The sequence below is a fragment of the Ambystoma mexicanum genome, chromosome 11 (assembly GCF_040938575.1).
Source record: "Ambystoma mexicanum isolate Mex_15411 chromosome 11, UKY_AmexF1_1, whole genome shotgun sequence".
In the NCBI taxonomy this organism is placed as follows: Eukaryota; Metazoa; Chordata; class Amphibia; order Caudata; family Ambystomatidae; genus Ambystoma; species Ambystoma mexicanum.
Window position 1 is genome coordinate 755,942,882 of NC_090934.1, and position 25,753 is coordinate 755,968,634.

Here is a 25,753-nt window from a genome sequence, read left to right on the forward strand (position 1 = left end):
CCTTGAGAGATTGAACAGTTCAGATTATCTTGGAACCCATCCCAATTAACTTTTTGTGCGAATGTGGGCACTGATTTGGGCTGCCAGCAAATTTGGAGAGATCTGATGCGTACACCGGATCCCTGCAATGGGATTTGGTTGAACCCACGAGACCAGCAGAAGTTCGCCCAGCCTTAGCAGTGGACCTTTGTATGTCTGTGCACTGCTACTTTCTGCCTGAACCTAACCATGTTCACGTATGTGGAACATCATTGTGGTTGGTTGCTCAGTAACAATAAATGAAATGCATAGTGCTCTGATGACTTCATTCTGCTGATTGCAAAGAAACATGCATTCAAATGTGTTCTATGTAAACCTATCTGAAAACCGCAGCACATGCCAAAGTGTCATCCTTGGGTGCTGTAAAACTGGTCCCTATGGGTGCATGCAGCCTCCCAATTCCCACAAGCCTCTCTCTGAGCAAAGCACTTTTAAACACATGAAATATTTTCAATACATGTTTTTAGGCAACATGTAATGTATTAAACCACACCTATCACTTTATTGCACGATGACATTTTGTACATAGTTTGAATTTTTGTGGAGTGATATTTTTTCACAATCGAAGATCATATTGCAGTACGTTGATTAATAGTGTCTGTCTCCGATGCACACAACATATAGCCATGTTTGACACAACTGTGTGTATGTGGATCACTGATCATTCTCTTTATTGATTGATATTTTAATGCAGATGATGGTGTGCCTCGTTCATCCAGGTCCATGTCTCTCACAATAGGAAAGGTAAAGTACTACCGTTGTTTAATAACCTTCATTAATAGCAGTGTGTTTGAAGAGCTGCTACACAAACATTTTAGACAGAGAAGGGAATGATTGTGCACCTGGTTTTCTACCAATACATATCAATACAGTGAGCCTAACACAGCATCTTGGCAATGGAAAAACCTTCTGTGCTTAACCCACTCACCCTCAAAATATCTTATGGGAGGGATCCAACTGGTATTAGCTATTTAGCGTTTGCTCATTCTGTGGGGACAACCCCTCAAAGTGTTGGCTTGAAGTATGATATGCAAGCTCATAGATGTCATTACAGAGCAGTGGAAGGATCCAAGAAAAGCAACACAGTAATCTAGCCCAAACTCTTGTAGGATCTAGATTTGATTTGTAAGAATGGATGTACAAGCCACTGTGCCCTTTATGTATTCTAATATGCAGAGTGAATTGTTTCACAATATAGGCTCCAACACCTGTCTCTCTGCCTGGGATTTTAGAGGAGGGCTGTAAAACCAAAAGAGTTCTCATTAGCAAAGCCAAAACTGCTGGTTTTGCCAATAATTGTTTTATAGAACACCCTATAAAACACTTATTGGCAAAACTGCCACGTTTTGTCTTAGCTAACGGAAACTCCTTTGGTCTCACAGCCCTCCTCTGACAACCAAAGGCAGAGAGACCGGTGATGGAGTCTATATTACCAAAGGAGCAGCTCCACTGTAAAGGAGTGCAGGGCCCCTACAATCCACCAGCCCAAATGTCTTCTCCGATCCAAGTGCCTTCCAAATTGCATTGTTTCATTACACATCACATACCTATTACAATATCCCTGGCTTCTTCTGCTTGGCACAGATTCGCTTCCAAGGAGCCAAACACTGCTAATAGCTCTAAAGCCCCACCTATGAGCCAACACTATGGGCCTCATTACGACCCAGGCGCTAATGGGTTAACGGCGCCGTAAAAGGCTTTGGCGCCGTTAACCTATTAGCGCCTAATTACGAGGTCCCTTTGCGGGACCCGACCTTAACGGCTGGTTTTACCAGCTGTTGAAGTAGGGACCCGCAAAGGGACCTTGGTGCTAAGTACGGTGCCGCAATTTGCGGCACCGTACTTAGCGCCTTCCCCATTCCCATTGATCCCTATAGGGCAAAAATGGGAATGGGGAAGGGCCATGGCGGCATGGAGAATTACCGCCCCGCCAACCTCGGAATGGGGTGGTAATTCCCCATTCCGCCATGTCGGACACCGGCATGGACCATGGTGCTCCTCCGCCTGGGTCGTAATGAGGCCCTATGTATCCTCTCTCACTAAGTGCTCCATGGGACAAAACGATGCGGTCTCACCCGGTGTTCCCTTTGAGAAAAATGTAATGATGGTGCTTTAGCCTCGGCACCATATTGAGCCAACATTAATGGTGGGGTTAAAGCAGAGCCTATGAGCCAAAGCTAGGCAGGTAGGCAATCCTGAAGGGCCACCTCTGAGCCAATCCTAACCCTGCTGATAGTTAGCCACTTCTGAGGAAAACTATACCGCTAAATGCATGATAAATGCATTATATACTCGATGCACGCTATACTCATATTTTGGCTTCACTAGTTGCTGCTGATCCAGAAATAAAGTTATGGTCAATGTTAACCTCAAACATGAATAACTACTGATCCGGTCCGAGGTGGAGGGGATGTGGAATACTTGCTTGCATGGAGAGGTAAACCGAGGATACAGGGCTCTGATGGCCTTTGTTCTGGACTATAATCCTCTGCAATGCTTAACAATTAGAGTTGTTACATATGCAGAGAATGGGTTCCAGGGTCTGTCCAGGTACAATGGAGCATCTGCCTGCACAACACAGGTGCATCACCGTCAGCCCGAGAAATGATATTCGAAAATGCTAGTTGTTAATTAGTGAATTGTGCAATTGGAGTCCTTTTTGTAAATCAACCTCTTTTTTTAGCAAACATTTCTCAACCTCACTTCCTCTGAAATCCCTCTTCTTCCTGCTTCCAGATGCACCCATTTTCTCTTCCTCTTTCTAGATGTGCCCCTCTTCTTTTCCTCTTTGTATTGTAGCAGGAAGGGGCTTTTAATCTCGATGGTTCCTTTTCCTATAGGGGAGGTTGAGTGGAGTGCTGCACCGCTGGCTGTTTTTCTATATGTGTAGGACTTCCATATGAATGGAGGACAAGGAAGCAGCAAGCATAACTTTTCCTGTATCCTCATATCTCCTCACTTTTCCAATAACCTTTGAATCCTTTCCCTTAGAATATGCCACGCAGAAGAGTCAGCGTTGCAGTCGTTCCAAAGTTTACATTATTGAGCATACCTGGCCAATCACCTCAGACCTCCCCACTACCGGCTCTAGCGTCACTGGTAAGTACGGAATCAGTATCCAATCACTGCTGATCCTGGGCTAGAGCACATGCATTGCACCAATCACAGGAATTTTGTGCACTGGGGACCGTTACAACATGACCATATCTGTCAAAAGCTTCCAGATTTCTTTGACCAGCATGACCACTTCTGCAATCTAGATCATGATTCCAATGGTGATTACAAAATATAATGATGCTGATAGAAAAATGGCAGTCCTGTGATGGCCACTAGTTGAAAAAGGTCAATAAGTTCTTTAGTTTTCTGGTGTTACTGCATATTTTTAACACTCAAAATACCAAATAGGTTTACTTACTAAAGCACAATTCCAAAATAATGGGAGATTTCTGGACATGAGATATAATGCTATACCACTAGGCTAGAATGTTCAGATATATCATTCTGAGTCGTAGAGGACTATACATTGCGTTTGTAGCATATATCAGTGTTCATTTTAGCTGTGTATTAGATGTCTGTGGCCCTCATTACAACCCTGACGTTAAGGGATTACCGGTACCGGTAATCCCTTAATGCCTGATTACGAGGTCCCTTTGCGGGTCCCGACCTTTACGGCTGGTCTGTACCAGCCGTTAAGGGAAGGACCCGCAAAGGGACCTTGAAGGTGATTACGGTGGTACCGTAATTACCGCCTTCCCCATTGAGCCCTGTGGGGCAAAAATGGGGAATGGGGAAGGACCAATGGTAAGTGGGGAATTACCGCCCCGCCAACCTTGGAATGGGGCGGTAATTCCCCATGTCACCATGGCGTATCTGGTATATCACTGGCGTTAACCATGGCGCTAATAGCGCCATTGGTTAACGCCAGGGTTGTAATGAGGGCCAGTGCCTCTATTATGTAGACATTGGTGGTTTCAGCCATTTTGTATTGTTCGGCATCCATACCTGATGCTGACATTGAAAACGTTGAATAGTTTTCAGTTTGAAAATGAAAGTTTCAAAGCAAAAACGTTTTTAAATCAAAGGTTCAAAGCAAAAAAAGCACTTGGAAAGCGTACTACTAATTTTGGTAATGGAGAACAATGCCACTAATCATCTGTTTTTATGTCTAAGATTCCCCACTGATCTGAGAATAAAAGAACTGGGCTTAGGCCAGTCACTGTGTGTGTGTATAAGATGGGTCCAATATGTCTTTCTTCCATATCCACTCTCCTCGTATTTCACTAGAAGCCTCGATTAAATCCAGTTCTTTTCAGTAGGTCAGTACAATATAACTGTTCTCCTGTAGAGAGAAGTTGACAGGTTTCTGCTTTGTTGCCGTTCAAGAGAGAATTTGGGGACAATGTGAGTTGTTGAGTTTTAACAAATTGTCAAATGGCCATTTGTTCACATCCTCCCTCTCAGCATCACCCATTCCAAGCTCTAATGACACATCTATGAGCACCTGTGACTACATCATTGAACCTCAAGAGGAAATGGTCTTAGCGCAATATGAAGAGCTGTATATGACTAATATTCACATCCAAAACACAGTTGGTTTGTATGTTTATTAATTTAATGCTATTACTCAGTCTCATAAAATTATATTGTATTACTTTATTGTACAGACTGAATCTCCCAATGGAAGGACGAGCCTGCCTCCAACACCTGTTTTGACACCACTGCGAGAAAAGTATGTCTTACAAAATACTTTTTACATTTTACGTCAAAAAAGTTCGAATTGGCAAACTGGTTTTAGTATAACAAAAGAAAAGTGTTGCTCTGTGTGATTATCTTTCACGTATCCTCAAAATACATCAATCAACTAAGATACACCAAGCAACATCTTGCTTGCTTATAAAGATTAACCACTCTTTCCTATAAACCCCATGTTGCAGTTCCACAGCTACCATTGCTTGTAGGATATGTTTTTAGTAGGCAATATATAGCAAGACACTTTAGGCCCCTATCGCAAACCAAACCCATGTGTCCAGCTCACCTAGAATCTAACCAGCACACAAACTGCAGGTAGCTATTACTCTGCACATATAAACATGTCAGGTTTCAGACCTCTCCTCTTCCAAGAACCCCCAGACCTTCTCCCCCTTGCAGAGCCCACTGACAAGAGGCTATTAAAATGGCAGAAGTCGGGTTATACAAGGCCATCGATTTAAACAATGAACATATGTGGATAACATGTCGTCCATATTGTTTTCCACCATTTCATATTCTGATATTACAATGTTTCTGCATTTGCTGTTCCTTTGTTTTTGCATGCTGTACCATGTGTTTTCAGGATGTACTCAACATGGTATAACATTCTGTTATCCCTTGAGGTTTGGTCCATACTGTAGAAGGTTTTTCTGCAAATAAATGAATAATGAATAAACACTGAAACTGTTATTAGTCATTCACAGTTCGAAACCTTCAACAACCACAATACATGTTTCTTTCAAAGTATACATGGGTCAATTTACAGAGGGCTGTGGGCACAGGTTGAGAAGTGTCAGGTGTATCATTCTGCATGTACATGTCCCTACACTTAAATCTTAATTCTCATAAATCATCATTTGCATGCAGGGAGCCCCTCCATGCATATACACGTGTCAGGCATGTTCAGACCTTTTATGCTTTTCATTTAGTTATGGACATCTCTCCCTTATATGTGTAATATGCCATTAACGCTGTTTGCGATGTTAGGCTATGCCAATTTATGTAAGATACAATGTGCCAAAGCGAGATCTTAGGGCCCATAATTTGTGACAGGGCCCCCTTTCTGCATTCCCACATACACTTCACATACTTCCCAAAGGCAGCCCCATTTATTCTTACAGGGGTTGTATTCAAATTTGACTGGGCATGCACTGTGCTCTAGCAACAGACATAGATTTCCACACACCACAGAGCAATCACACCCTACCATACTGACATGCACTCGTAAGTCATAGACTACTATCAACACAACACAGAAATACAACTAACATCTTCCTCAGAGACCTCAACCTGCCCAGAACACAAGCCACCAAGAAAACCAGAGAGACCCTAGTGGAATTTTGCAACACCATGACCATCAATCAACTCATCAAAGAATCAACTCACAACAAAGGCATCACACTCAACCTTTTATTCACCACTTCTCCAGCCATCAGATGTCTGGTCTCGTGCAAAAGCGCTGTGACCAAGCAGTTTGGGCTGGACTGCCCCTTTTGGGGTGGGACCAAGCCTGATTTGTATATGGTCTTTCTCCTTTTGTAATGGCTTGGCAGGCGAAGAACAATGGTCTGGAGGGATGCCCATAGCAATGCCAGAGGCTGAGATTTATTCTAAACCTTCCAGCATCACCTCTTTTGTTTTGTGTAAGTAACCCCTACCTTTGAAATGGACAGACCACACAGCCATAAGCACTTTGCTCCACCACACACATCTATCCCATCAGTGAAAACCCACACCAACTAAAGCAGCCCACTTTCAAGAACCTCCCCACAGGCTCACTTCAAGGAGACCTCATCACCTTGGGCTCCACCTCTTACACCTTTGAGAATGTCAACACCCATCTCAGCACACTCATCCAGATCCTGAGAACACCAACACGCATTCACCACTGAAACTTTGACTCAACAAGCAAAAGCCTGCCACACCTTCTTACATAGGAACTCATCAAAAGCAAGCATGCCATCTGCGGACAAGAAATGTACTGGGGAAAATCCCACCAACTAGAAGACCTCATAACGCTGACAACCCTCTGATCCACACACAGGACACTCATCAACACTGCTAAAGATAACTAAAACCCAGCAACCAGCTTGGACACATCCAACAAGACCAGAGGGGCCTCCTGCTGTGAATCACTGCTTCATCCCACTGCTAGGCCCTGCAATACCACAATCCACTGACAAATGTAACGCCATCATCGCTCTTCACAAAAAAGATAGAAAAGATAAGGCAATATATTTACATCTCTGAGTAGACCACAGATGTCCAACCCACTCCAGCCCACACAATATTACAATGGTACAAATTCAAGAAAATTACTCCAGAAGAACTGACCAACCTTCTCACAGCCCTCAAACCCACCAGCAGAAAGATAAGATAAGACTTCCCGAGTTGAGCGCACATGGAGCTGGTGTGCCCTTTCCCACCGAGGAGCTGAAGCCAGCACCACTGACATCAGCAACTAGTGAATTAAAACCCACTGATAAAATGGCCGCCGCTTTGTGTAGATTGGCTGCCTTGCCAGAACACCCTGAGGAACAACCACAAGATTACAAGTAGTCTTCTGATAAGCTGACAGCCGCAGCAAATTAGGAGGCTCGGCTGAGCCCAGAGACAAAGTCGAACTTGGCACTAAGGCCCAAAGGTAAGGCCCATGTCTCTCCCTGTCTGCCCCGGGCTGCTGCGGACAACATGAAAACCACGCACACCACAATACTGCTACCTGCAGCTACTGACATGCTTGCATGGCCTGTGATCGATCCCTCAACCTATCCTTCAGGCCGTCGAGGTAAGACAAGCAGCCGCTTATCTACAGCGCATGGCCACACTCCGCTGGTACCCTCTGCTGAAACCCCGGCCTGTGATCTCTCCTGGTTTGTCCAAAGTCCAATTAAAATGCTCCCCATGGCCCCTTGCCGAAACCCACGTGTTTCCAGTCTCTTCTTGAACTACCCGCTCCACACCTTGGCCCTTGTGCGCACGCTCCCCCCGATCCTAGCCATTCGGACAAAGCGAGCCAGCATCCTCTCACAAGCCTTGCTAGGACCCAACACCATGCAACATCGCTTGCGCCATTTCCCCCACCCTCATGGAAATCGTTCAGCGACCACCGTTCTTTAACCACTATGGCACCCAACATGCCACCCAGACGAACTGCAGCCTGTGTGCTCTCCCCCCAGATGACTCAGATTTCCAAAAATAATTCAAACTCATGACTTTAGCCCCCTTGTTTTCCAACAAGACCCACTCCAATTTCTCTGCCTCTTGTAACATTATGCCAACTAATGATGTGATGTACTCTTCCACTGCTTGTATCCCCATATCCACTGTTACTATCCATGGACCTAATGTATTTTCTGATCTGGATATCTGTAATGCTACCTGCTCTGCACCCATGCTTGTTGCCATTGTACTGCACATCCCTAATTTTAACAACACCAGCCCCACTGCCCCTATGTACAACACAAATGTTGACCTTATGTATAATGCTAATGCTGACCTTATGTACAATGCTAATGTTGACCTCATATACATTGCTAATGTTGACCTTATGTACAATGCTAATGTTGACCTCATGTACAATGCTAATGTTGACATTGCACAATGCAATTACTACTCGTGCCTCTACCCACTCTGCCCCTAAGCCTGCTGATAATGCTCAGTTTATCCGGTTGCTCACAACCCCATAGTGCAAGTCCAATTGCCTGGGCCCTTTGTTCCCCCTCCCACCATCAAGATCACCCCTCTCACTTTGCCTAACAAACCTACAGCCAATCATGCACAGACCTCAACCCATTGCCCTCTGCTGTAGGAAAACTGGCCATCGTCAGCCCTCCACAGCATCACAACCCTCTGGCTGTCCCGATGCCCCCCCACACCTTTCCCCTGGCTGCCCGCCATGATCTGGATCGGCTCTCCTACTCAATGCAGAAGCCAAAAAACAACCCACAAATGTCACGATTCACCTACCTCAACCACCCTCATAGATCTTACAGATTACACAACCTCACAAGGAGGATCGCAGAACCACTCCACCCAGCCACCCAGTGCACACCCTGCAGCACCGACTAAGCCCTACAAAACTAAACCCCTGAATCTATATCTCATTGACCCCTCCCAACACCACCTACCATCCCTCTCTGGACAGCCTTAACTTCGCACCCTCCAGAAGCGCATATGGTAGGTACCCTGTCTGGGCTTAGCACGCATGCACCGACTCCACTCCAGACTGCATGGCCCCCTCCACCCACATGAAACCAAACATCACCGCCCGAGGGCCCTATAGCACGACAGCCGCATACCCACACCTCGTAACACAGCTACCACCAAACCCATGATTATGCACTTACCACCTCTGTCCCTTCCAAACCCACCTTTGGCATTCCCACCTCCCCCCTCACCTTCCCAATTACACCTACACCCCTCACATGCTCACTTATTAATGCACATTCCATCTGTGCCCACAACCCTAACATCCACAACCTCATTCTAGCCAAAAACCTTGACATGCTGGCCATAACAGAAATCTGGCTGCATGAGGCAGCGGGACCCTTCGTATCAATTGCTCTACCCACCGGCTACTCCATCCTATCAGCTGGCCAACAAGGCAGCCAAGGAGGAGGAGTAGCCATCATCTCCAAATGAACACTCCCCATCAGAGCTTCCCCTCTCCAGACACTCCCCGGCTATGAACTCCTACTGGCCAAGATTGAATCCTCCCCCCAAACCACCATCAACATCTTACTACTCTAGTGCCAACCCACCCATATTGGCTGACATCCCCCTGCTCATCTCCCCCTTTCTTAAGCAGTAAACTAAACTCATACTCGTAGGAGACTTCAACCTAGGCTTCAGAGAACAAGAACATGCTGACCAGAAGGCCACTGCCCTCACGACAGCCCTCGAAGAGATGAACTTCTCCCAAATGGTCTGCTCTTCCACCCATGAAAAAGGAAGGATCCTTGACTGAATACTCTCGACCAACACATCCCTCCAAGTCACCTCCATCGACCCACTACCCTGAACAGATCACTCACTAATCTGCTTCATATTAGCCTCCAACACCACACACAAAACAGGGGACCACCCCTTATCACTGCTAGACACACCTGATGAGCAACTAGTTCCTACTATTCTGACTTCCCTCAAGACAGCGCCAGACAACCCCAATCCAAAGACATTCTCTTGGCATACAATTCCACGCTGCTCAATGCACTAGACGAAATGCCCCCCACCCCCAAAACCTCCACCCGAAGAAAAAAAGAAATCTTCAGAATTGGTACTCAGATTAATTAGTCACCCTCCGCAAACAAAAACGCGCCCTTGAGCATCTTTGGAGAAAAAAACCACCCCCATGAACAAGGAAGCCTTCCATCGCTCAGCGAGTACTTACAAAACAGCCATCTTTGTCACCAATGCAAATATCTACAATGTGAGAATCCCTGAAGTAAACCTCAACGCCAGAGAGAACTTCAAGATTCTTAAAGAGCTTGAAACCCTGGCTTCCTAAAACCGATAGCTTCACCAAAAACAAAGCATGGTCCTCACTCATCCAGTCAGCCCTAGCTACCAAAATCCATAACCTCAGGGATAAAAGCATACTCAAAAAGTCTCACCTCCCCCAGGCTCTGCTCGCCCCTTTAGAAACCAGCATCCCTACCACCCCCAACTCACCACTGTTTCAGTTCTCCGCCGTCACTGCTGCAGAGGTCCTCACCACCATCCAACACCTGAAAGCCTCTAACTGCTCTGGGGACATATGCCCAGCCCACATTGTTAAAATGTGTGCTAAACCTCTAGTGCCCACCTTTGCCAACTTCATTAACGCCTCCTTCAAATCTAACTCAATTCTCAGCTCCATCAAAGAAGCCTGTGTCACGCCACTCACAACGGTACCATACCTCCTCAGAATTCTGGCCTGCACTGCCTACTCGCAACTCCAAATCCATCTCAAAACCCATAATTCTGAACACGTTCTGAACACTCAGAAGGCATAGTAGGTTACGTCTCCCTTCCCTTTTACACTCATGATTTGTTTGCACTACTAATTCAATTATTTATCTTTGTTGTAATTGTTTGTCTACCTTCCCATGTCCCCACCCTGTTGCCCTGTGGGCGCTTTGAAACAGTTATGCTAATTGTACAAACGCCTAACAAATGAACAATAAATAAATAAATAATCTACTGGTCACCCGCCAATCGGGCTTCAGACCCATGTATAACACAGAATCCACCCTACTCGACCGAAAGATCCAGCTTGACCTCATGAGGAACAACGGGGAGCTTGCCATCCTGCTTCTACTAGATCTCTCAGCGGCATTTGATCTTGTAGATCACTCAATTTGTGCCACCACCTCACTGCCACCTTCAACCTCTCCCCTGAAGCAGCCAATTGGATCAAGTCCTTCATCTCTGGATGATCCTCCAGGGTTTTTGTGGGTTCGTAAGCAGCTGATCCCATCCCCGTCCCTTATGGCGTCCCTCAAGGATCGTGCTTCTCCCCCATACTGTATAATATGTATATCAAACCCCTCTTTGACCACCTGGACAGCCTCGACATCCCTTATACTAACTTTGCCGATGATACACAGGTCCTTCTCAAAATCACTGGTAACCATGAACTAGACTCTACCAACATCAACCACATTTATAGCATCATCCAGGCATGGATAGCAACCCACCATCTATGCCTGAATGAGGACACAACAGAGATCCTCTTTGTGGGCTATCCACACCACCTCAAACACCTCAGCACTGCTTTAACTTTCTTCTGCACCAATGGGAACATCACCCCAGTATCCTTCCATGTCAAAACGCTGCAAGTCTACCTCGATGCCGAACTAAACATGCAGAAACATGTCAAACCAATCACCTCATCAGCCGCCTACTCCACTAAACTCATTAACCTCTCTAGAAAATTCCTCACCACCAGCACATGCCTCACCCTAGCTAGGGCCATCATTGGCAGCAAATTGGATTATTATAACACCATTCTAGCAGGAACATCAACGAAAGGCATACATTAACTTCAGTTGATTCAAAATAATGCACTCAGAGCAGTCCGGGGCCTGAAACGATCTGATCACATATAGCAAATCAGACGTAAAGTGCACTGGCTCCCCATCAAAGCATGCATGGAGATCAAACTCCCCCCTATCACCCACCACTGCTTATACAACCGCACCCCCCTACCTAACCAACCGCATCACAAAAAACATACCACTCACAGTCCACGCTCCTCGTCCTCATCCGCCCTCATCAACCCCAGATTTATTAGAAAGAGAGCTGGGGGCTCCAGCTTCACCACCATTGCCCCCACCCGACCTACTCTTTCGAAAGAAAGTAAAAACAATCTTGTTTAACAAATACGTGTAACTGCAAATGCTGGAATGCCATATGTATCCTATTGTAACGTCTATCTACCTGTACTGTACTATTATCCTAGTGCTGTGATACCTCCTGGTCTGGGCGCTACATTCAAATACAATGCATAAATAAATCAAATTCTCCCTTCCCCCATTGTGAAGGTCATCAAAGGTGAAGTACTCACAGCACTTGTCAATGTCACCATCACATCTTTCATAAAAGACACCTTCCCAGGTGCACTGAAAATGGGATAGATCTCCTCCCTGAGGAAGTAATCCGAACTCAACCCAAATTACCTGGCCAAGTATTGCCCCATCATGGATCTACTCTTCCTCGACAAAGAGATTGAGAAGATCGTCACCATCCAGTTGCATGAAAGGGTCACTCAGCACATTCTCCTACAGGGCTATCAATCCATTTTCTTGGCACAATGCAGCACACAGACTGCCACCATTTGATGATGATGCTCTACACACCTTGGACAATGATGACCCCTTCTCACTTGTCCTGGTCAGGGAGGGCCTGGGGCACTGGCAGGAGTACCTCACCCAGGCATGTATGGATGGCACAGACAGGATTCCGTGGAGGCAGCATCCCATGGAGGCTTCCATTTCATTGGTGCGCCAGAGGCCAGTGTGGGACACATCCGCTCCAAACCCCTGTTGCCCTGTACACATGCCTGAGGCCACAGAGTCTTGTTTCCAGAGCAGTGGGCTGGAGACATTTGGGGTATCTAAATGCTCGCACATTCTGTCCTGGTCTTGTGGTTCATACCATTCGGGAAGATCTCAGAGGTGACTTCAGAAGAAATTCAAAAGAGATGGAGGCCTTCGGATCCTCCACTCTGCACATGACAGGAATTGATCCTGTCTGGGTGGAGCACAGGGGCTGGAGGCCTGCCTGGAGAGGAGTCCTTAAGAGCAACAGATTCGTTCAAAAAGGTTAAAATAAATGTTTTTTTTGTAAAATGTATGTGCCTCAGAATAATGCATGTTCATGATGTGTATTTGTATGTGTGCATGCATGCAACAGTGTGCATATGTATTATATAATGCATGTGTGTGAATAATTGAGCGTTTGGGTGAATGGGTGCATGAGTGAATGCTGTTGAGTCAATGATTTGTCAGCATGGGGTTAGTTAGGTCATGGGGAAGGGAGAGGGGGCGGCTGGAAGACATTAGGGGCGGGTGGGGAGGGTGGTGCACTAAACATTTTTTAATGTACATTTTTGATAAAGCCACCATGATATGTGTTATTAAGTGGCTAGAAAGAGAACAGGAGAATGTTCATACATGGGGATCATACCATATACTGACAGAGCCAGCATGAGCATGTATGCTTATGGTATCATTACTGTGCATAATATTACTGGTAACGCACAGAGTTGGATGGCACATTTGGGTGCGGGAGCAGACACAGTCCCCTTATTTCTAGGATAGGTGAATGATTTAAGGTTTGATTAAAACATATATTTATATCTTTCACCTAGTGCAGTGCACAGCGTGCCACTGCAGCAGCATGATCACCATTTATATTGCTCATACATGGTGGTGTAGGCCGGCCTGCAGTGCGACAAGACCCGTACTATGTTGCCGAGCTTGGAGGGGGGCCCCTTTAGCATGGCTCGCAGGGGAGGGGGGCACATTTTGTGTTACACCACTGCAAACAGTCCAGGTCAGCAGCAGGCACAAGGCAAAGGTGAAAACCCTTGCTTGATACTCAGCCGCATCCATTTTGGAAAACACAGTCCATTCAAAATAACCCATTTACTGTTGACATCTGAGCACACACGTTGTGCCAAATATGCCAGGAGTAAAAGGCAAAGGAAAGGTGTCAGAAAAAGCTGTGTCATACACCTAAATTCAGTTAGGCTGATCTACATCCCATTGCTGATGAGGGGGTCAGCCAATACAAAGAAACTATTTGTAGTCCATCAGATGAAAACAACTGGCGTGGGGAAGAACAGCTTCTGGGAAGATAAACGTAACAAAGTAGTACTGTGGGCACTGTGCCCCAGGACAGAAAAGACTGCTGAAAGAGGTGGAACGATCTGGAGGCCAGGGTGTGGAATGTAATCTTCATTCACCGGCAGGAGGCAGCTGCCACAGAAGGTGGCACAGATGAGCCTCTTACCTTCACAACCTGGGAGGACAAGGCAAACAGTATTCTCCAAATGGTTGGCCTGGAGGAGCAAAGGTTGGAGCAGTCATTTAACGTGAGTTTGGTGGTACTCCATGAGAGAAGAGTTAACTCTATGATGTGAATGCATAACCTGCACCCCCCTCAGCCAAAGTCATGTTCAGGCTATAGAGTCAGATGGCCACAATGGCCTGCCTCAATCTTCGGCCAAAAGGCTACGAGAGCAAACTGGGGATGTGGTAGGTCAGAGATAGTAGACAGACCAAGTAACATGTTGTTAGACTGTTTATTTATTCAAAGTTAAATATGGCCTGTATCTATAGGGTGTCCCTATTCCAAAATAAGAACTAATAGGTGTTTGTAAGAACGTCATGCAAAGAAAACTGTCCTCAATCCAAACCTATCTAGCCTAACATCTATCCTACCAATATACAAGGAAACATAACATACATATAAAAGATAACAGGTGTGGTTCCCCCTTGAAGTATATTAGGTTTGGCTGGTTTTTTTACCCACAATGTCCGCTCTGGCTCAGTACCAGTCTTTAAAGTTAAAAACAAAAGAGAGTAATGTTTTTCAGTTCTATCAGTTCTGCATCCTTTCATAGGGTGTTCAAATCCCCGGCCTGGCTGTGGCTTTCCCAGCCTTCGTGATATCCCTATTTCTGCTATCTCTCATAGGAATTATCGTAACTTCTGGTCAATGGTGGGAATGAATGAGGTAGCTCACCATCAGAAACAGGACTCAGTAGTTCAGGAGGGGGTGTGGCTTGATCATTTTACTAAGGTTTATGATTCTGAGGCTACAGAGTGTGGGATGAAGATTCTAACATCTAATTGGGATTTAGATTTCAATGTCCAGGACCTAGAATTGTTAATTAAGAAATCTTCAGCCTCTAGATCATCAGGTCCGAATGGTTTGAGTAATTCAATTTTGAAAATGGACTCAGTAACCTGGGCGAAGGTCCTAAAAATACTCTTTGATAATATCATTATACAGAAGAGATTTCCAGACTCCTGGAAACAGTCCATAGTCATTCCTATCTACAAAAAGGGTGATAGGTCTTTGGCTGCTAACTATCGTCCTATCTCTTTGTTAGATGCAGATAGTAAAATCTTTTCGGGCATCATCCTAGGGGAATTGGAAGCCTGGGCTAAAACAAAGGGTATTATCCCAAAGCAGCAATCTGGTTTCAGGAAGGGTCTAGCTACTTCATTGAATGGGCTTGTTTTAAATTGTTTGGCTGTAAAGTCATTTACAAAGGGTGGCCCTACCCATTTTGGAGCCTGGATTGACCTTTCCCAGGCTTTTCATTTGGTCGATAGGAATTTACTTTGGAAAAAACTTGATGCCTGGGGAATTCCTCCTGGTTTACTTTCTATACTGAGAGAGCTGCATTATAATAACTACATGCAGGTCAGACTAGGTAGATCGGGTTTACTCTCTAATCCTATTAGGATAACTAGAGGGATAAGACAAGGTTGTTTACTTGCTCCTTTGCTTTTCATTCTCTTTATGGCGGATCTAACCAATTGGTTGCATGATATTGGTTTAATATCTCCATATATCGGCAACTCTAAAATAAATTGGTTAGTTTATGTGGATGATTTAGTAGTCCTGGATTACTCCCAAGTGGGGCTACAACGTCTGCTAACCACCCTAGAATCCTATGCAAGGAGCAATAAACTAAATATTAATCCTTTAAAATCTAAGATCATATTATTCAAGAGACCAAACAAAATAGTAAACAACTTTGTTTGGAAGTTGGATCAGTCTCCGGTAGACGTTGTTCCAGAATTAACATATCTGGGAGTTGGATTAAGATCTTTTCCTACAAAGAGTAATTTGGTGTCATCTATTGATCTAAAAGTAGTGAAATAATGTCCTCAGATGAAAAAAATCAATTCTAAGTTCAGCAAATTTTCTATTCTCTCACCTAATAAGATTCTACATAGGGAAGGTAGTTCCCATAATTCTTTATGGATTGGATTATAGCAATTTAGCTTTCGAGATAGATTGGGATTTAATTGAGTCTAGGATCTGGAAACTTACTTTAGGTCTGCCAGATTGTGTTCCAATTGTTAGTTTGCGCTATGAACTTGGTCTTTCATCACTTAGATCATGGCTAGAATGGAAGTGGATGACTCTTTACAGACTAATCTTAGATCCTCCAAAGAATTCCTTATTTGAGGAAATTGCCATAGAGTACCAACTAGGGAACAATATCTTCTTATGTAGATTGGGGCAAAAATGTTTGGAACTGTTGTCTGGCTGTGACTGTGACGCTGAATTCCTTTTACAGAACCCTTTAAAAGTGAAAGAAAAAATGAAATTGAATGATTGGATAGACACTATTGATGATATGCGAAAAATGAAAAGATCAACTTCCTTGATAATATTAGATAAACGTCTTTCAACCTTGCCGACTAATTTAAAGAAGTCCCCTAATCCTCGGTTCAGGTCAATTTTTTTGAGATTTCGTTTAAATTTACTTCCTACCTTAGAATTACTAGCTATTAGAGATAAAGAAGGAGGGATTTCACCGATCTGTGATAGGTGCCCCTGTAACGATCTCCAGACTATTAAGCATTTGTTATCGAGTTGCTCTGGGACATGGAGTATTAGGGCTGGCTATTTTAATAGATTTGTTTATGATGAGTCTTATATTAATTCTGATGAGTTTTGGGCAAGAGTATCTTCTGGGAATGAGTCGGCCTTATCAATTGTGGTTGGAAGGTGTTTAAGGGAACTGAAGTTAGTTTTAGATTGAATTGTTACTAGTGATTCGAATTTTTATTTTATTTCTCTTTTTTTTTCATTTAGCATGTTTATTGCTTTTGTTTTTAGTATATGTACATTTTTGTTGGATTGTATATTGTTTTTTTTTCCTTTCTTTCATTACTGTTGAAATGTGTTAAAAGTCAAATTGGCTAGTGCACAATAAATAAATTTAAAAAATAAATTAAAAAAAAGATATCCCTATTTGTACCCTCTCATGGGGTATATGGCATCCCAGCCCCTCAGACTTGTGTCTCTCGCAAACCCTCCTGTGTCCTTTTTTTACCCCTTCCTTGGCTATGGGGATTTTTAGCCCCTCGTGGTTTTTGACTCTTAAAGCCCTTTGTGTGGCACGTGCTTGACACCCAGGTGAGATATTTGTATTGTCAGCCTCTCAGGCACTTATATCTCTCACAGCCCTTCTTGTCCCTATTGCTTACCCTCCCCACATCATTTGTTTGTACTCTGAGCCCCTTTTGAACGTATGGCCTGTCCAATCCTTCTTGTATCAAGTTTTTGAAACCCGGATGGGGTATTTGTATTTTCAGCCACTCGTAGGCTTACGGCACTCATAGCCCCTCTGGTATCAAGTGTTTTGGCCCGGGTAGAGTGTTTGTATTATCAGCCCCTCACAGGTTTATAGCTCCCCTGGTCCTTCTTGTATCAACTGTTTCAACCCCGAGTGGGGGATTTAAATTCTCAGCCCTTCGTAGACTTATGACTCTCACTGTGCTTTTGCCCCAGTTGGGAGATTTGGATTGTCAGCCCTTTCTGGCCTTATGGCTCTCACAGACTCTCTTATGCCAATTGCTCCAACCCCTAGTGGGATATATTGAACTCTTTAGCCCAAACCAGAGCTCTGTTGTGCCCTCATCTTCAGTGTCTCAGCCTGATGCAGTTACACGATGCAGACCACATTTCGGTCTATGCAACTGTGCGCTTAGCCTGGTCTGTAGGCACCGAGACTGGTCGTCACATCGGTGGGCTGCTACCTCACTGATCCTTGCTGGGCTCTTTCTGCTTTGCTTTGACAGGGCCGGCATTTCCACGTTACTTGCCTCTGAGCAAGCAGTAGCATTTTGTGGGCTTCTTCTGCTGCACGCCCACCACGCTGCTGGCACGGCTTCTCCTCCTGGCTCTTCCCTGGAGGGAGGGACTCTCTCTGCTACGAGTAGTTTGGCCTTTCTTGCTCTCTGGCTGCCTCTCCTTACACGCTTCCTTTTATTTCCCCTGTGAGTAAAAGGGGTCAGAAACCAAACTATCCATTCTGTAAGGGGCATGTACTTTATAGATTTGTTCAACCCCTATGTAACCAATGATTACTTGGGATTTTGGTGAAAAGGGAGGTGTAGTGAAACCTTTATTTGGGGATTCATTGTCCCCAAAGGCGGGTCAGCCCCAGTTGGATCCCACTTGCCCTGTCTCTTTTTCCATAGCTGGCTCCTCTCCCCAGTCCCAAAGTGTGTGGCTCCCCTTTGGGGAGAAGGGTGACATTCTCTAGGTTCATCACAGGGAACTGAATGCGTGTGACACCCAGGCAACAACATCATGTCTAAATGCTTGGGATGACTGATATGCACCATGGCATCAATACATTTGAGTCTTCATATAATCTAAAGATGTATACATCAGGGTAGGCCATGGTTGCATGGCCAATCAACACACTGTGTGGCAACATGCAACTCATAAGCATCCTGTACCATGAAACACACTGTGACAGCACCATTCACTAATAGCAAGCAAGATCCAACTGACAGATGAGCCTCGACCCTGCCAGTGTCAGCAGAAATGGCAGGCCAAGCAATTACATCTCCATGGCATAGTACAAATATGTCATTGCTGTGTTTGGCCCATGTAAACATGCCCCGTCCAGCATGGCATGCTGACTCCCCAGATGTAACCACAAGCTGCATATGTCCACAAAATCCCAGGGAAACCCAACTCCCTTGTGACACCAACCAGGGAGTATGCACCTCATTATATTTAGGGTATTTATTGTGACACCCAGGCAGCAATGTATGAACAGTCATCCCTGTGCACGTCCACCCAGCCCCCTCCCATTGGGCTCTGGTCAACGTCCTCAAAAATGCATGAATGTCATTCTCTGCAATACACTAGTCACCATGATGACTGACCACGTGTCATCTATCCTCAAACAGGTTCACAGGCCACCCAGGAAGAGGAAGCAAGGCCTAGAGTTTCTGGCTCAACACAACCTGCTGCCCCCACTGTGGTGAGCACACCAACCACCAGCACCTTAGCCACAACCCTGCTCCCTGCAGCTATAGTACCTGCTGGAAAATGTCTAACAAGAAAATACCTTGTGTCAGTACCAGCAAGGCAGCTGAACCCACCAGCCAGACTGCCGCCAGACTGCAGCCAGACCAGCACTTATGGGGACTGACACAACCTCCACCTCTCACACTGTTCCTGATACAGCTGCTTCACCTGCCACCACCGATACCACCATCATGCAGGTCTTATCATCTATTTGAGAATCTATTAGCCACCCAGAGGGCTACACTGTCATATAGCACGTTGTCAGAAGATGTGACTAGTCTGTAGGCCCCTCCTGCTCCCTCCACACCTGCTCCACCTATGCAGTAACACCTGCATCATGACACTGACACAGGTATTGATGATTACGCAATTTTATCTCTGGATGCCAGTGGGCGGGAGGAGGGTCACGGACCTGTGATATCCCATCCCTGTCTGCACCCCTGGCAGTGTGCCCCAGAACAACCTTGACTCGATCTGGAGGAGGCTGGACAACATTAAGCAGTACTAGGAGGACATTGAGGGCATAGCAGAGCATTAGCTACAACACCTGCAGGCCCTTAGGAATGCTGTGCAGGGCTGCTCACGATGGATGACAAGGGCAATGGAGAGGTACTGCTGCCACATCGCAGTCATGACAACCTCTAATACAATGGTGGAGCAGACAATACATCTCGAGTGCTGGAGGAGGCAATACATCACAGCCGGAAACCATGCCGAGGACAGTGCTCCTGACGTTGCAGCATATCCGGGGGTAGGAGTCAGAAAGTTCCTCTTTGTTTACCCCCACAGAACGCTCACTACCACAGATCCCTATCATTGGTTCAACGCTCAGATGCAAGCTCACAAGCTGAGCAATTGGGCATGGGAAACAGCCACGTCATTCGCATTAAATTTCCTGAAACAATCAACCATAGGATTACGGTGGGAGGAGGGCAAGGGTGTTTAGGATGAGAGTGGAATGAGGGCAAGGGTGTTGGGGATGAGAGCGGAGTGAGGGCTTGATGCTTAAGTTGGAAAATAAAGTCACATTCATACTTGAAATGCAGTGTGCAAAGTGATCTGTGGTTTATGTGAAATATTTACTATGGGACTATATACAATTTATTTATTTTAAAAACCACGAACATGCCAAAAGCATATAAAATGGCAAATACTAATACAACCATGTGATGGTGGTGTAATCAATTGTCCTTTGTAAAAGTTCTCAATTAGTTCTTGTCTCATGGGACGTCCATTCCTGCTTTCACACAATTACTATGTTGTGTTATTTGTCGTTCTTTTTTTCCGGCAGGCTGCCATGTCGGCATTTAGGGGCATGGTGACGTGTCATCCGGTACACGAGTTGTACAGCATGGAAGACACTGCAAATACTTTCCCAACTTTTTCTGGAGTGTATGTTAGGGCACCTCCTACCCGAACCTTCCCCTCAGAAGGACAAAAGACTGCACTATACAGATCGTGGTCCTGGTGAGTGCCTCATTATAAGCCATTTCCTATACTGCCTGAGGTTTCCAGACAGGTGTCTGCAGCCACGGGATCTTGAGATAGCTGGTATCCCCTGCAACAATAATGGAGACAGCTTTTTGTTGCCTTTGTTGCAAATAGTGGGAGTGATCTATTATGATGTTTTGATTGCCTGATTTTGTGGCAATGCGAATGTTGCAGCATTGGAAGGTCCACCATTGGGGGGTCTGTGACCCTCTGTCATATTGCGCCTGATGAAATGGGGGCAACATGCAGTATATCATGAGGGGAATCCCTATTTCCAAAATCATTGACCCACCAGGAGTAACTGCAATACAACATTATGGAATGTTAAGGGCCATGTCCTTAGTGGACCTTCTTCACTTGGCCCTCATGCATGTGCTCTGTTTGGCTTTCTGATGTGCATTTGGGATTTGTGTTAGTACTCATGCTGTTGGTAAATGCAGTTCCCTTTTCGACAATCTCGACAATTTGGGTGTCACTAACACACTAACTATGCAGCTGACACCCAAATCCTCATCCCTATCACTGGAGACTACGACAGTGACGCGATATTGCTCAACAAAATCTCCCTAGCTATTCATGCTTGGATGGCCACATACGGCCTCTGTCTTAATGATGACAAGACAGAGCTACTTCTCATTGGTTCCCAGGTAAGACTGGATAAACTAGGTAGCCAGTTCAAATCATTCAGCATAAATGGTATCAACATAAAAGTCTCCAAGGAAGTGAAAACACTTGGAATCTATCTTGACTCTGCCTTGACCTTGGTTAGACAAGTCAATATTACGGCTTCTGCCACAGCCTATACGTGCAAATTAATCAATGCTTGTAGACCCTTCCTGTGGACAGCAAGTTGCATTACCTTGGCAAGAGCACTTATTCTATCTAAATTAGATTACTGTAATGCCTTGCACCTAGGCACTAGTAAGCAAAATGTAAAAAAAAAATGCTAATAATACAAAATAATACGCTAGGAACCACGCTCAATATCCCTAGAACACAGCATATATCAGCAGCTAGACGCAATGCCCAATGGTTTTTAATCAAAGAAAGAATTGCATTTAAAACATTAGCACTCAGCCATAAATGCCTTTCCAACTCGGCTCGTAAATACCTGGCATGCAAATTCACTAGAAACATAACAAACCGAGCCACAAGATCCTCACACTTACATTGCCTCAAAGTGCCTAGATTCAAGTTACAGAAAGCAGGGGAAAGCAGCTTCCCATTCTAGCGGCTAACTATGGAAATCCCTGCCTGTATCCCTAAGAGCAGAACCATCCTACCAAGGCTTCAGGAAAAATGCAAAAACTTGGATCTTTTCGCAGGAGGCATCATAATTGTGTTAACTTGCTAATCTGTATATATCTGTATTGCACTTGTAACAACCTCCTGTAAATGTTTTCTGTAACTGCCTGTCATGTAATTGTATAAGGCACTTTGTAATGCACCCAGATACCTGATTTAGGGGCGCTCTGTAAATAAATAAACAAGCAAACAAACATTCATGGGCTCCTCTCTTCAAGGCAATGCTGCCTGTCTGTGCTGTGCACTCATCTTCCACTGAAGGACTGTGCCATGATATGTCTCTGTGAAGTTTCCCTATGCATCATGGTACCTATAGTACAATATTTATAATGTGGGATTTTGAATGAAGGAATACGTCTTTATTCAGATGAAACATCCATCAAACAGGCACAAGAGAGAAAATCAGTTCATCGCAATTATCAAACATCAATTTAAAAACACAATTTCCGCATAAAAACTAGTACAATACAAATCTCAAATTCAAGAACACATAATGCCAACCTAATAACATAAAAAACTCTTCACAGTTGAGCCAGAATCCCCTTTCTCAGATACATTGCTCTCCCCCCTGTTGTTTGCTTGAGATGTCTGTATGCTTGCCTGTTTATCTCGCCCCCCTGTTGTTTGCTTGAGATATCTGTATGCCTGCTGTTGTATTTCGGCCCCCATGTTGTTTGTTTGAGATGTCTGCTTATTTTAATCGTTCTTCTTGCTGTCCCCTCCTCTCTCCTCCCCCCTCCATCACTATATCCTTAGCACTTTCTCTATCAGAAATATTGCCTGACCTGTATGATAGCAGCTTATTGGTCTCCTCCCTCACCCCCTCATTTGCTTTTTCCTCCCTCTCCCCTACCAGCACTATCTGAAATGCCAGTAGGCCTAGTGCGATAGTTGCTTATTTTCTTCTTTTCCTACCGGTCCCCCCCTTCATCTCTTATACTTTTCCAACACTACCGGAAATGTTGTCAGGCCTAGTATGGTAGCCGCTTGTCTGTTCTCATTCTCCTTCTCACTCCCTCCCCTCCTTATCATTGTCAAAGCTCTTACTCTATCAGTAATGTTGCCGACCTGTATGATGGCAGCTTGTTTGTCTCATCCGCCTCCTTCACTTGTTTTTTCCTCCCTATCCCCCTCCAGCCCTATCTTAAATGCTGTCAGGCCTAGTACGATAGTTGCTTGTTTTGTTCTTCTCCTACTCCCTGTTCCCCCCCTCACCTCTTGTAAAATTCCGGCACTACCAGAAATGTCATCAGTCCTAGTACGGTAGTTGCTTGTCTGTTCTCATTCTCATTACCACCCACCCACTCCTCCTTATCATTGTCAAAGCTCTTGCACTATCTTAAATGTCGCCAGGCCGAGTACGATAGTTAATTTCACATTCTTAAATATATCAAGGACTTGTACGAATGTCACTGTATACTCCCTGATTCCCACCCTGCCTTGAAGCGCTTTGAAGCACATTTGGGGTCATTACAAGGTTGGAGGTAACCATGCCGCAATTTGCGGCATGGTTACCCCCTTACCGGGTACCGGGTCTGAGTTCCTCAAATGAGAAATTACCCGGCCATTCCAACCTTGGAGGACCCGGTAATTCCTCATTCGAGGAACCCGGACCCGGTACATCCCCATTCCCATTTGAGACCCCATAGGGCTCAATGGGAATGGGGATGGAGCTAACAACGGGTCCGTTAATAACGGGCCCATTGTTAGTTCCCTGGTCTGCTAGCGGGATCCGCTAAGGGTGCCTGGTTTTACCAGACGCCCTTTGCGGTTCCCACGAGCAGACTCGTAATGGGGCAGTGAGGGGTTGATCGCTCCGGCACCATTGCCGGCTCCGTTAACCCCTTACCGCCCACCTCAGACGAGGCCCATTGTGTATAGGCGCTATATAAATAAACTATCAATCAATCAATCATGAAGGACAACAGTGCCCATGCGGTCAGTTCTGAATCCACCGACCGAAGAAATAACAAAGCAGGCTTATAACGGTACACATTAGACTCCCTGAGAACCTGCAAAATAGTAGACGTTCTAGCATCATTATACATTGGACAAAACAATAAAAGATGCTTCAAATACTCCCTAACAGGTCCACATGATGGACATCTAGTTGTATCGGGGAACCCATGCCATTTTGCTGTGTTTCCCCTCAGCTGCAAGCTGTCAAATCTAACACATGTAATCCACCACTGGCCTCCCTTTTAGAACTCAGGAGAAGATAAAGTTGAATTTCATTTATCCTGCTGATCACGGCGTGATCTCTGTCAAAGTTGATGGCAAATTCCATATTTTCCCTCTTCTCCCATTCGGTTGAAAATGCTCTTGCAATGATTCATTTGCCCTGAGGACAGCATGCTATCAGGAGGGAAAAGGGCCATAAAATTGTTCTTAAACAGCGAGTCATTAATAAACGCTAACCAAGGAATGCTATGCCAATTTGCCCTCTCCATACGGGATCTGATAATAAAATGACATAGCATAGCACGATCAGTAGACCATAGGTGAAGCCATAAAACAGTTGGGCTGATGTCCAATGATCATCCCAAAAATCCACCCCCAGTTCCCTATGTACTGAGACACAGGGGACGGATCCCAGGAGTCCCAAGAGCCATCTGAGAAACATGTTTTTCTTAACCTGCATCTCAGGCGCCTTCGTATAACCCCCAAAGGGTGCTCCATACAGGGTTGCTGCCCTAGATTGCACAGCATATACCTTCAGAACCTGTTCCAGAGGTTGTCCCTAACAGCGGGGCAAAAAGCAAAATATCCCCCCTACATAATGACTCATCTTCAGGGATTGTTTATTAACATGGGCTCAACCCATCACAGTCTCTGAGAATCTAAGGCCCAGGTATTCAAATTAACTCTAGGTATTATATCTCCATTGTAAAAAATCAGGTGCATCTTTACCAGCCTTTTCCCTCCCACACATAATGTGGGATTATGCATTTCTGTTATGGGCGCAAGTTGTGATGCAAGGGCATGTGAGGTGGCGCTGTCCATCTTATGTGGTGTGTCGATGTGCAGGTCCATCATGCACAGGGCTGTTCCACTGCATCTGTTGCATTACCTTTGCTGTAGTCAAAACAAAACCCGTCTCAGTCACCCACACTCTTCTTTCTTGTGACCCTTTGTATGATTTGTTTGATGGTGTTTCTACTTTTCTACTTAGCCAGGATGCAGTCCTCTGTAGCTGTCAGTGTATGCAGGTGGTGCCTTGTTCCCCAGGACCCTGACATCATGAACGGCACCCGAGAAACGGGTACAACAGTGGGTCACAATCACGTGTGCATCATAGCTCACCTGCACGTTTACAGAAAGTTGTTCCGGATTCTGGTAGATATCTTGCGAGACTTGGGGGTTCAACAATGTGACATGCGTACAGTCCAGAGCTGCTATGATGTTGGGGAAGTGGGCTGCTGCAAAGAATCTTGCTTCTGTCACCTTTATCAGCTCTGGTGGTGGGCAGGGAGATGTGCTGGGGTGAATGGTACATGAACCTATCTAGCACCTGGCCAAGCAATATGGATAAGAAGGGCTGCTGTTAAAAGAAATATATGTGCGCATCGGACGTGGAATCAGAAGTGGCTGTTAGGCTGAAGCTGGA

The 25,753-nt window shown here is 45.2% G+C and overlaps 1 protein-coding gene across 3 annotated transcripts in view; it reads left to right on the forward strand.

Moving 5' to 3' along the window:
- IRAG1 (inositol 1,4,5-triphosphate receptor associated 1) overlaps positions 1-25,753 on the forward strand; it is a 1,278,759-nt gene that overhangs the window by 1,149,174 nt on the left and 103,832 nt on the right. For all 3 annotated transcript variants that reach the window (XM_069623652.1, XM_069623654.1, XM_069623653.1), the window contains 3 exons: positions 734-783; positions 3,031-3,138; positions 4,704-4,768. In XM_069623652.1, the coding sequence (XP_069479753.1) occupies positions 734-783; positions 3,031-3,138; positions 4,704-4,768 (223 nt within the window). The remainder of the gene's footprint in view (positions 1-733; positions 784-3,030; positions 3,139-4,703; positions 4,769-25,753) is intronic.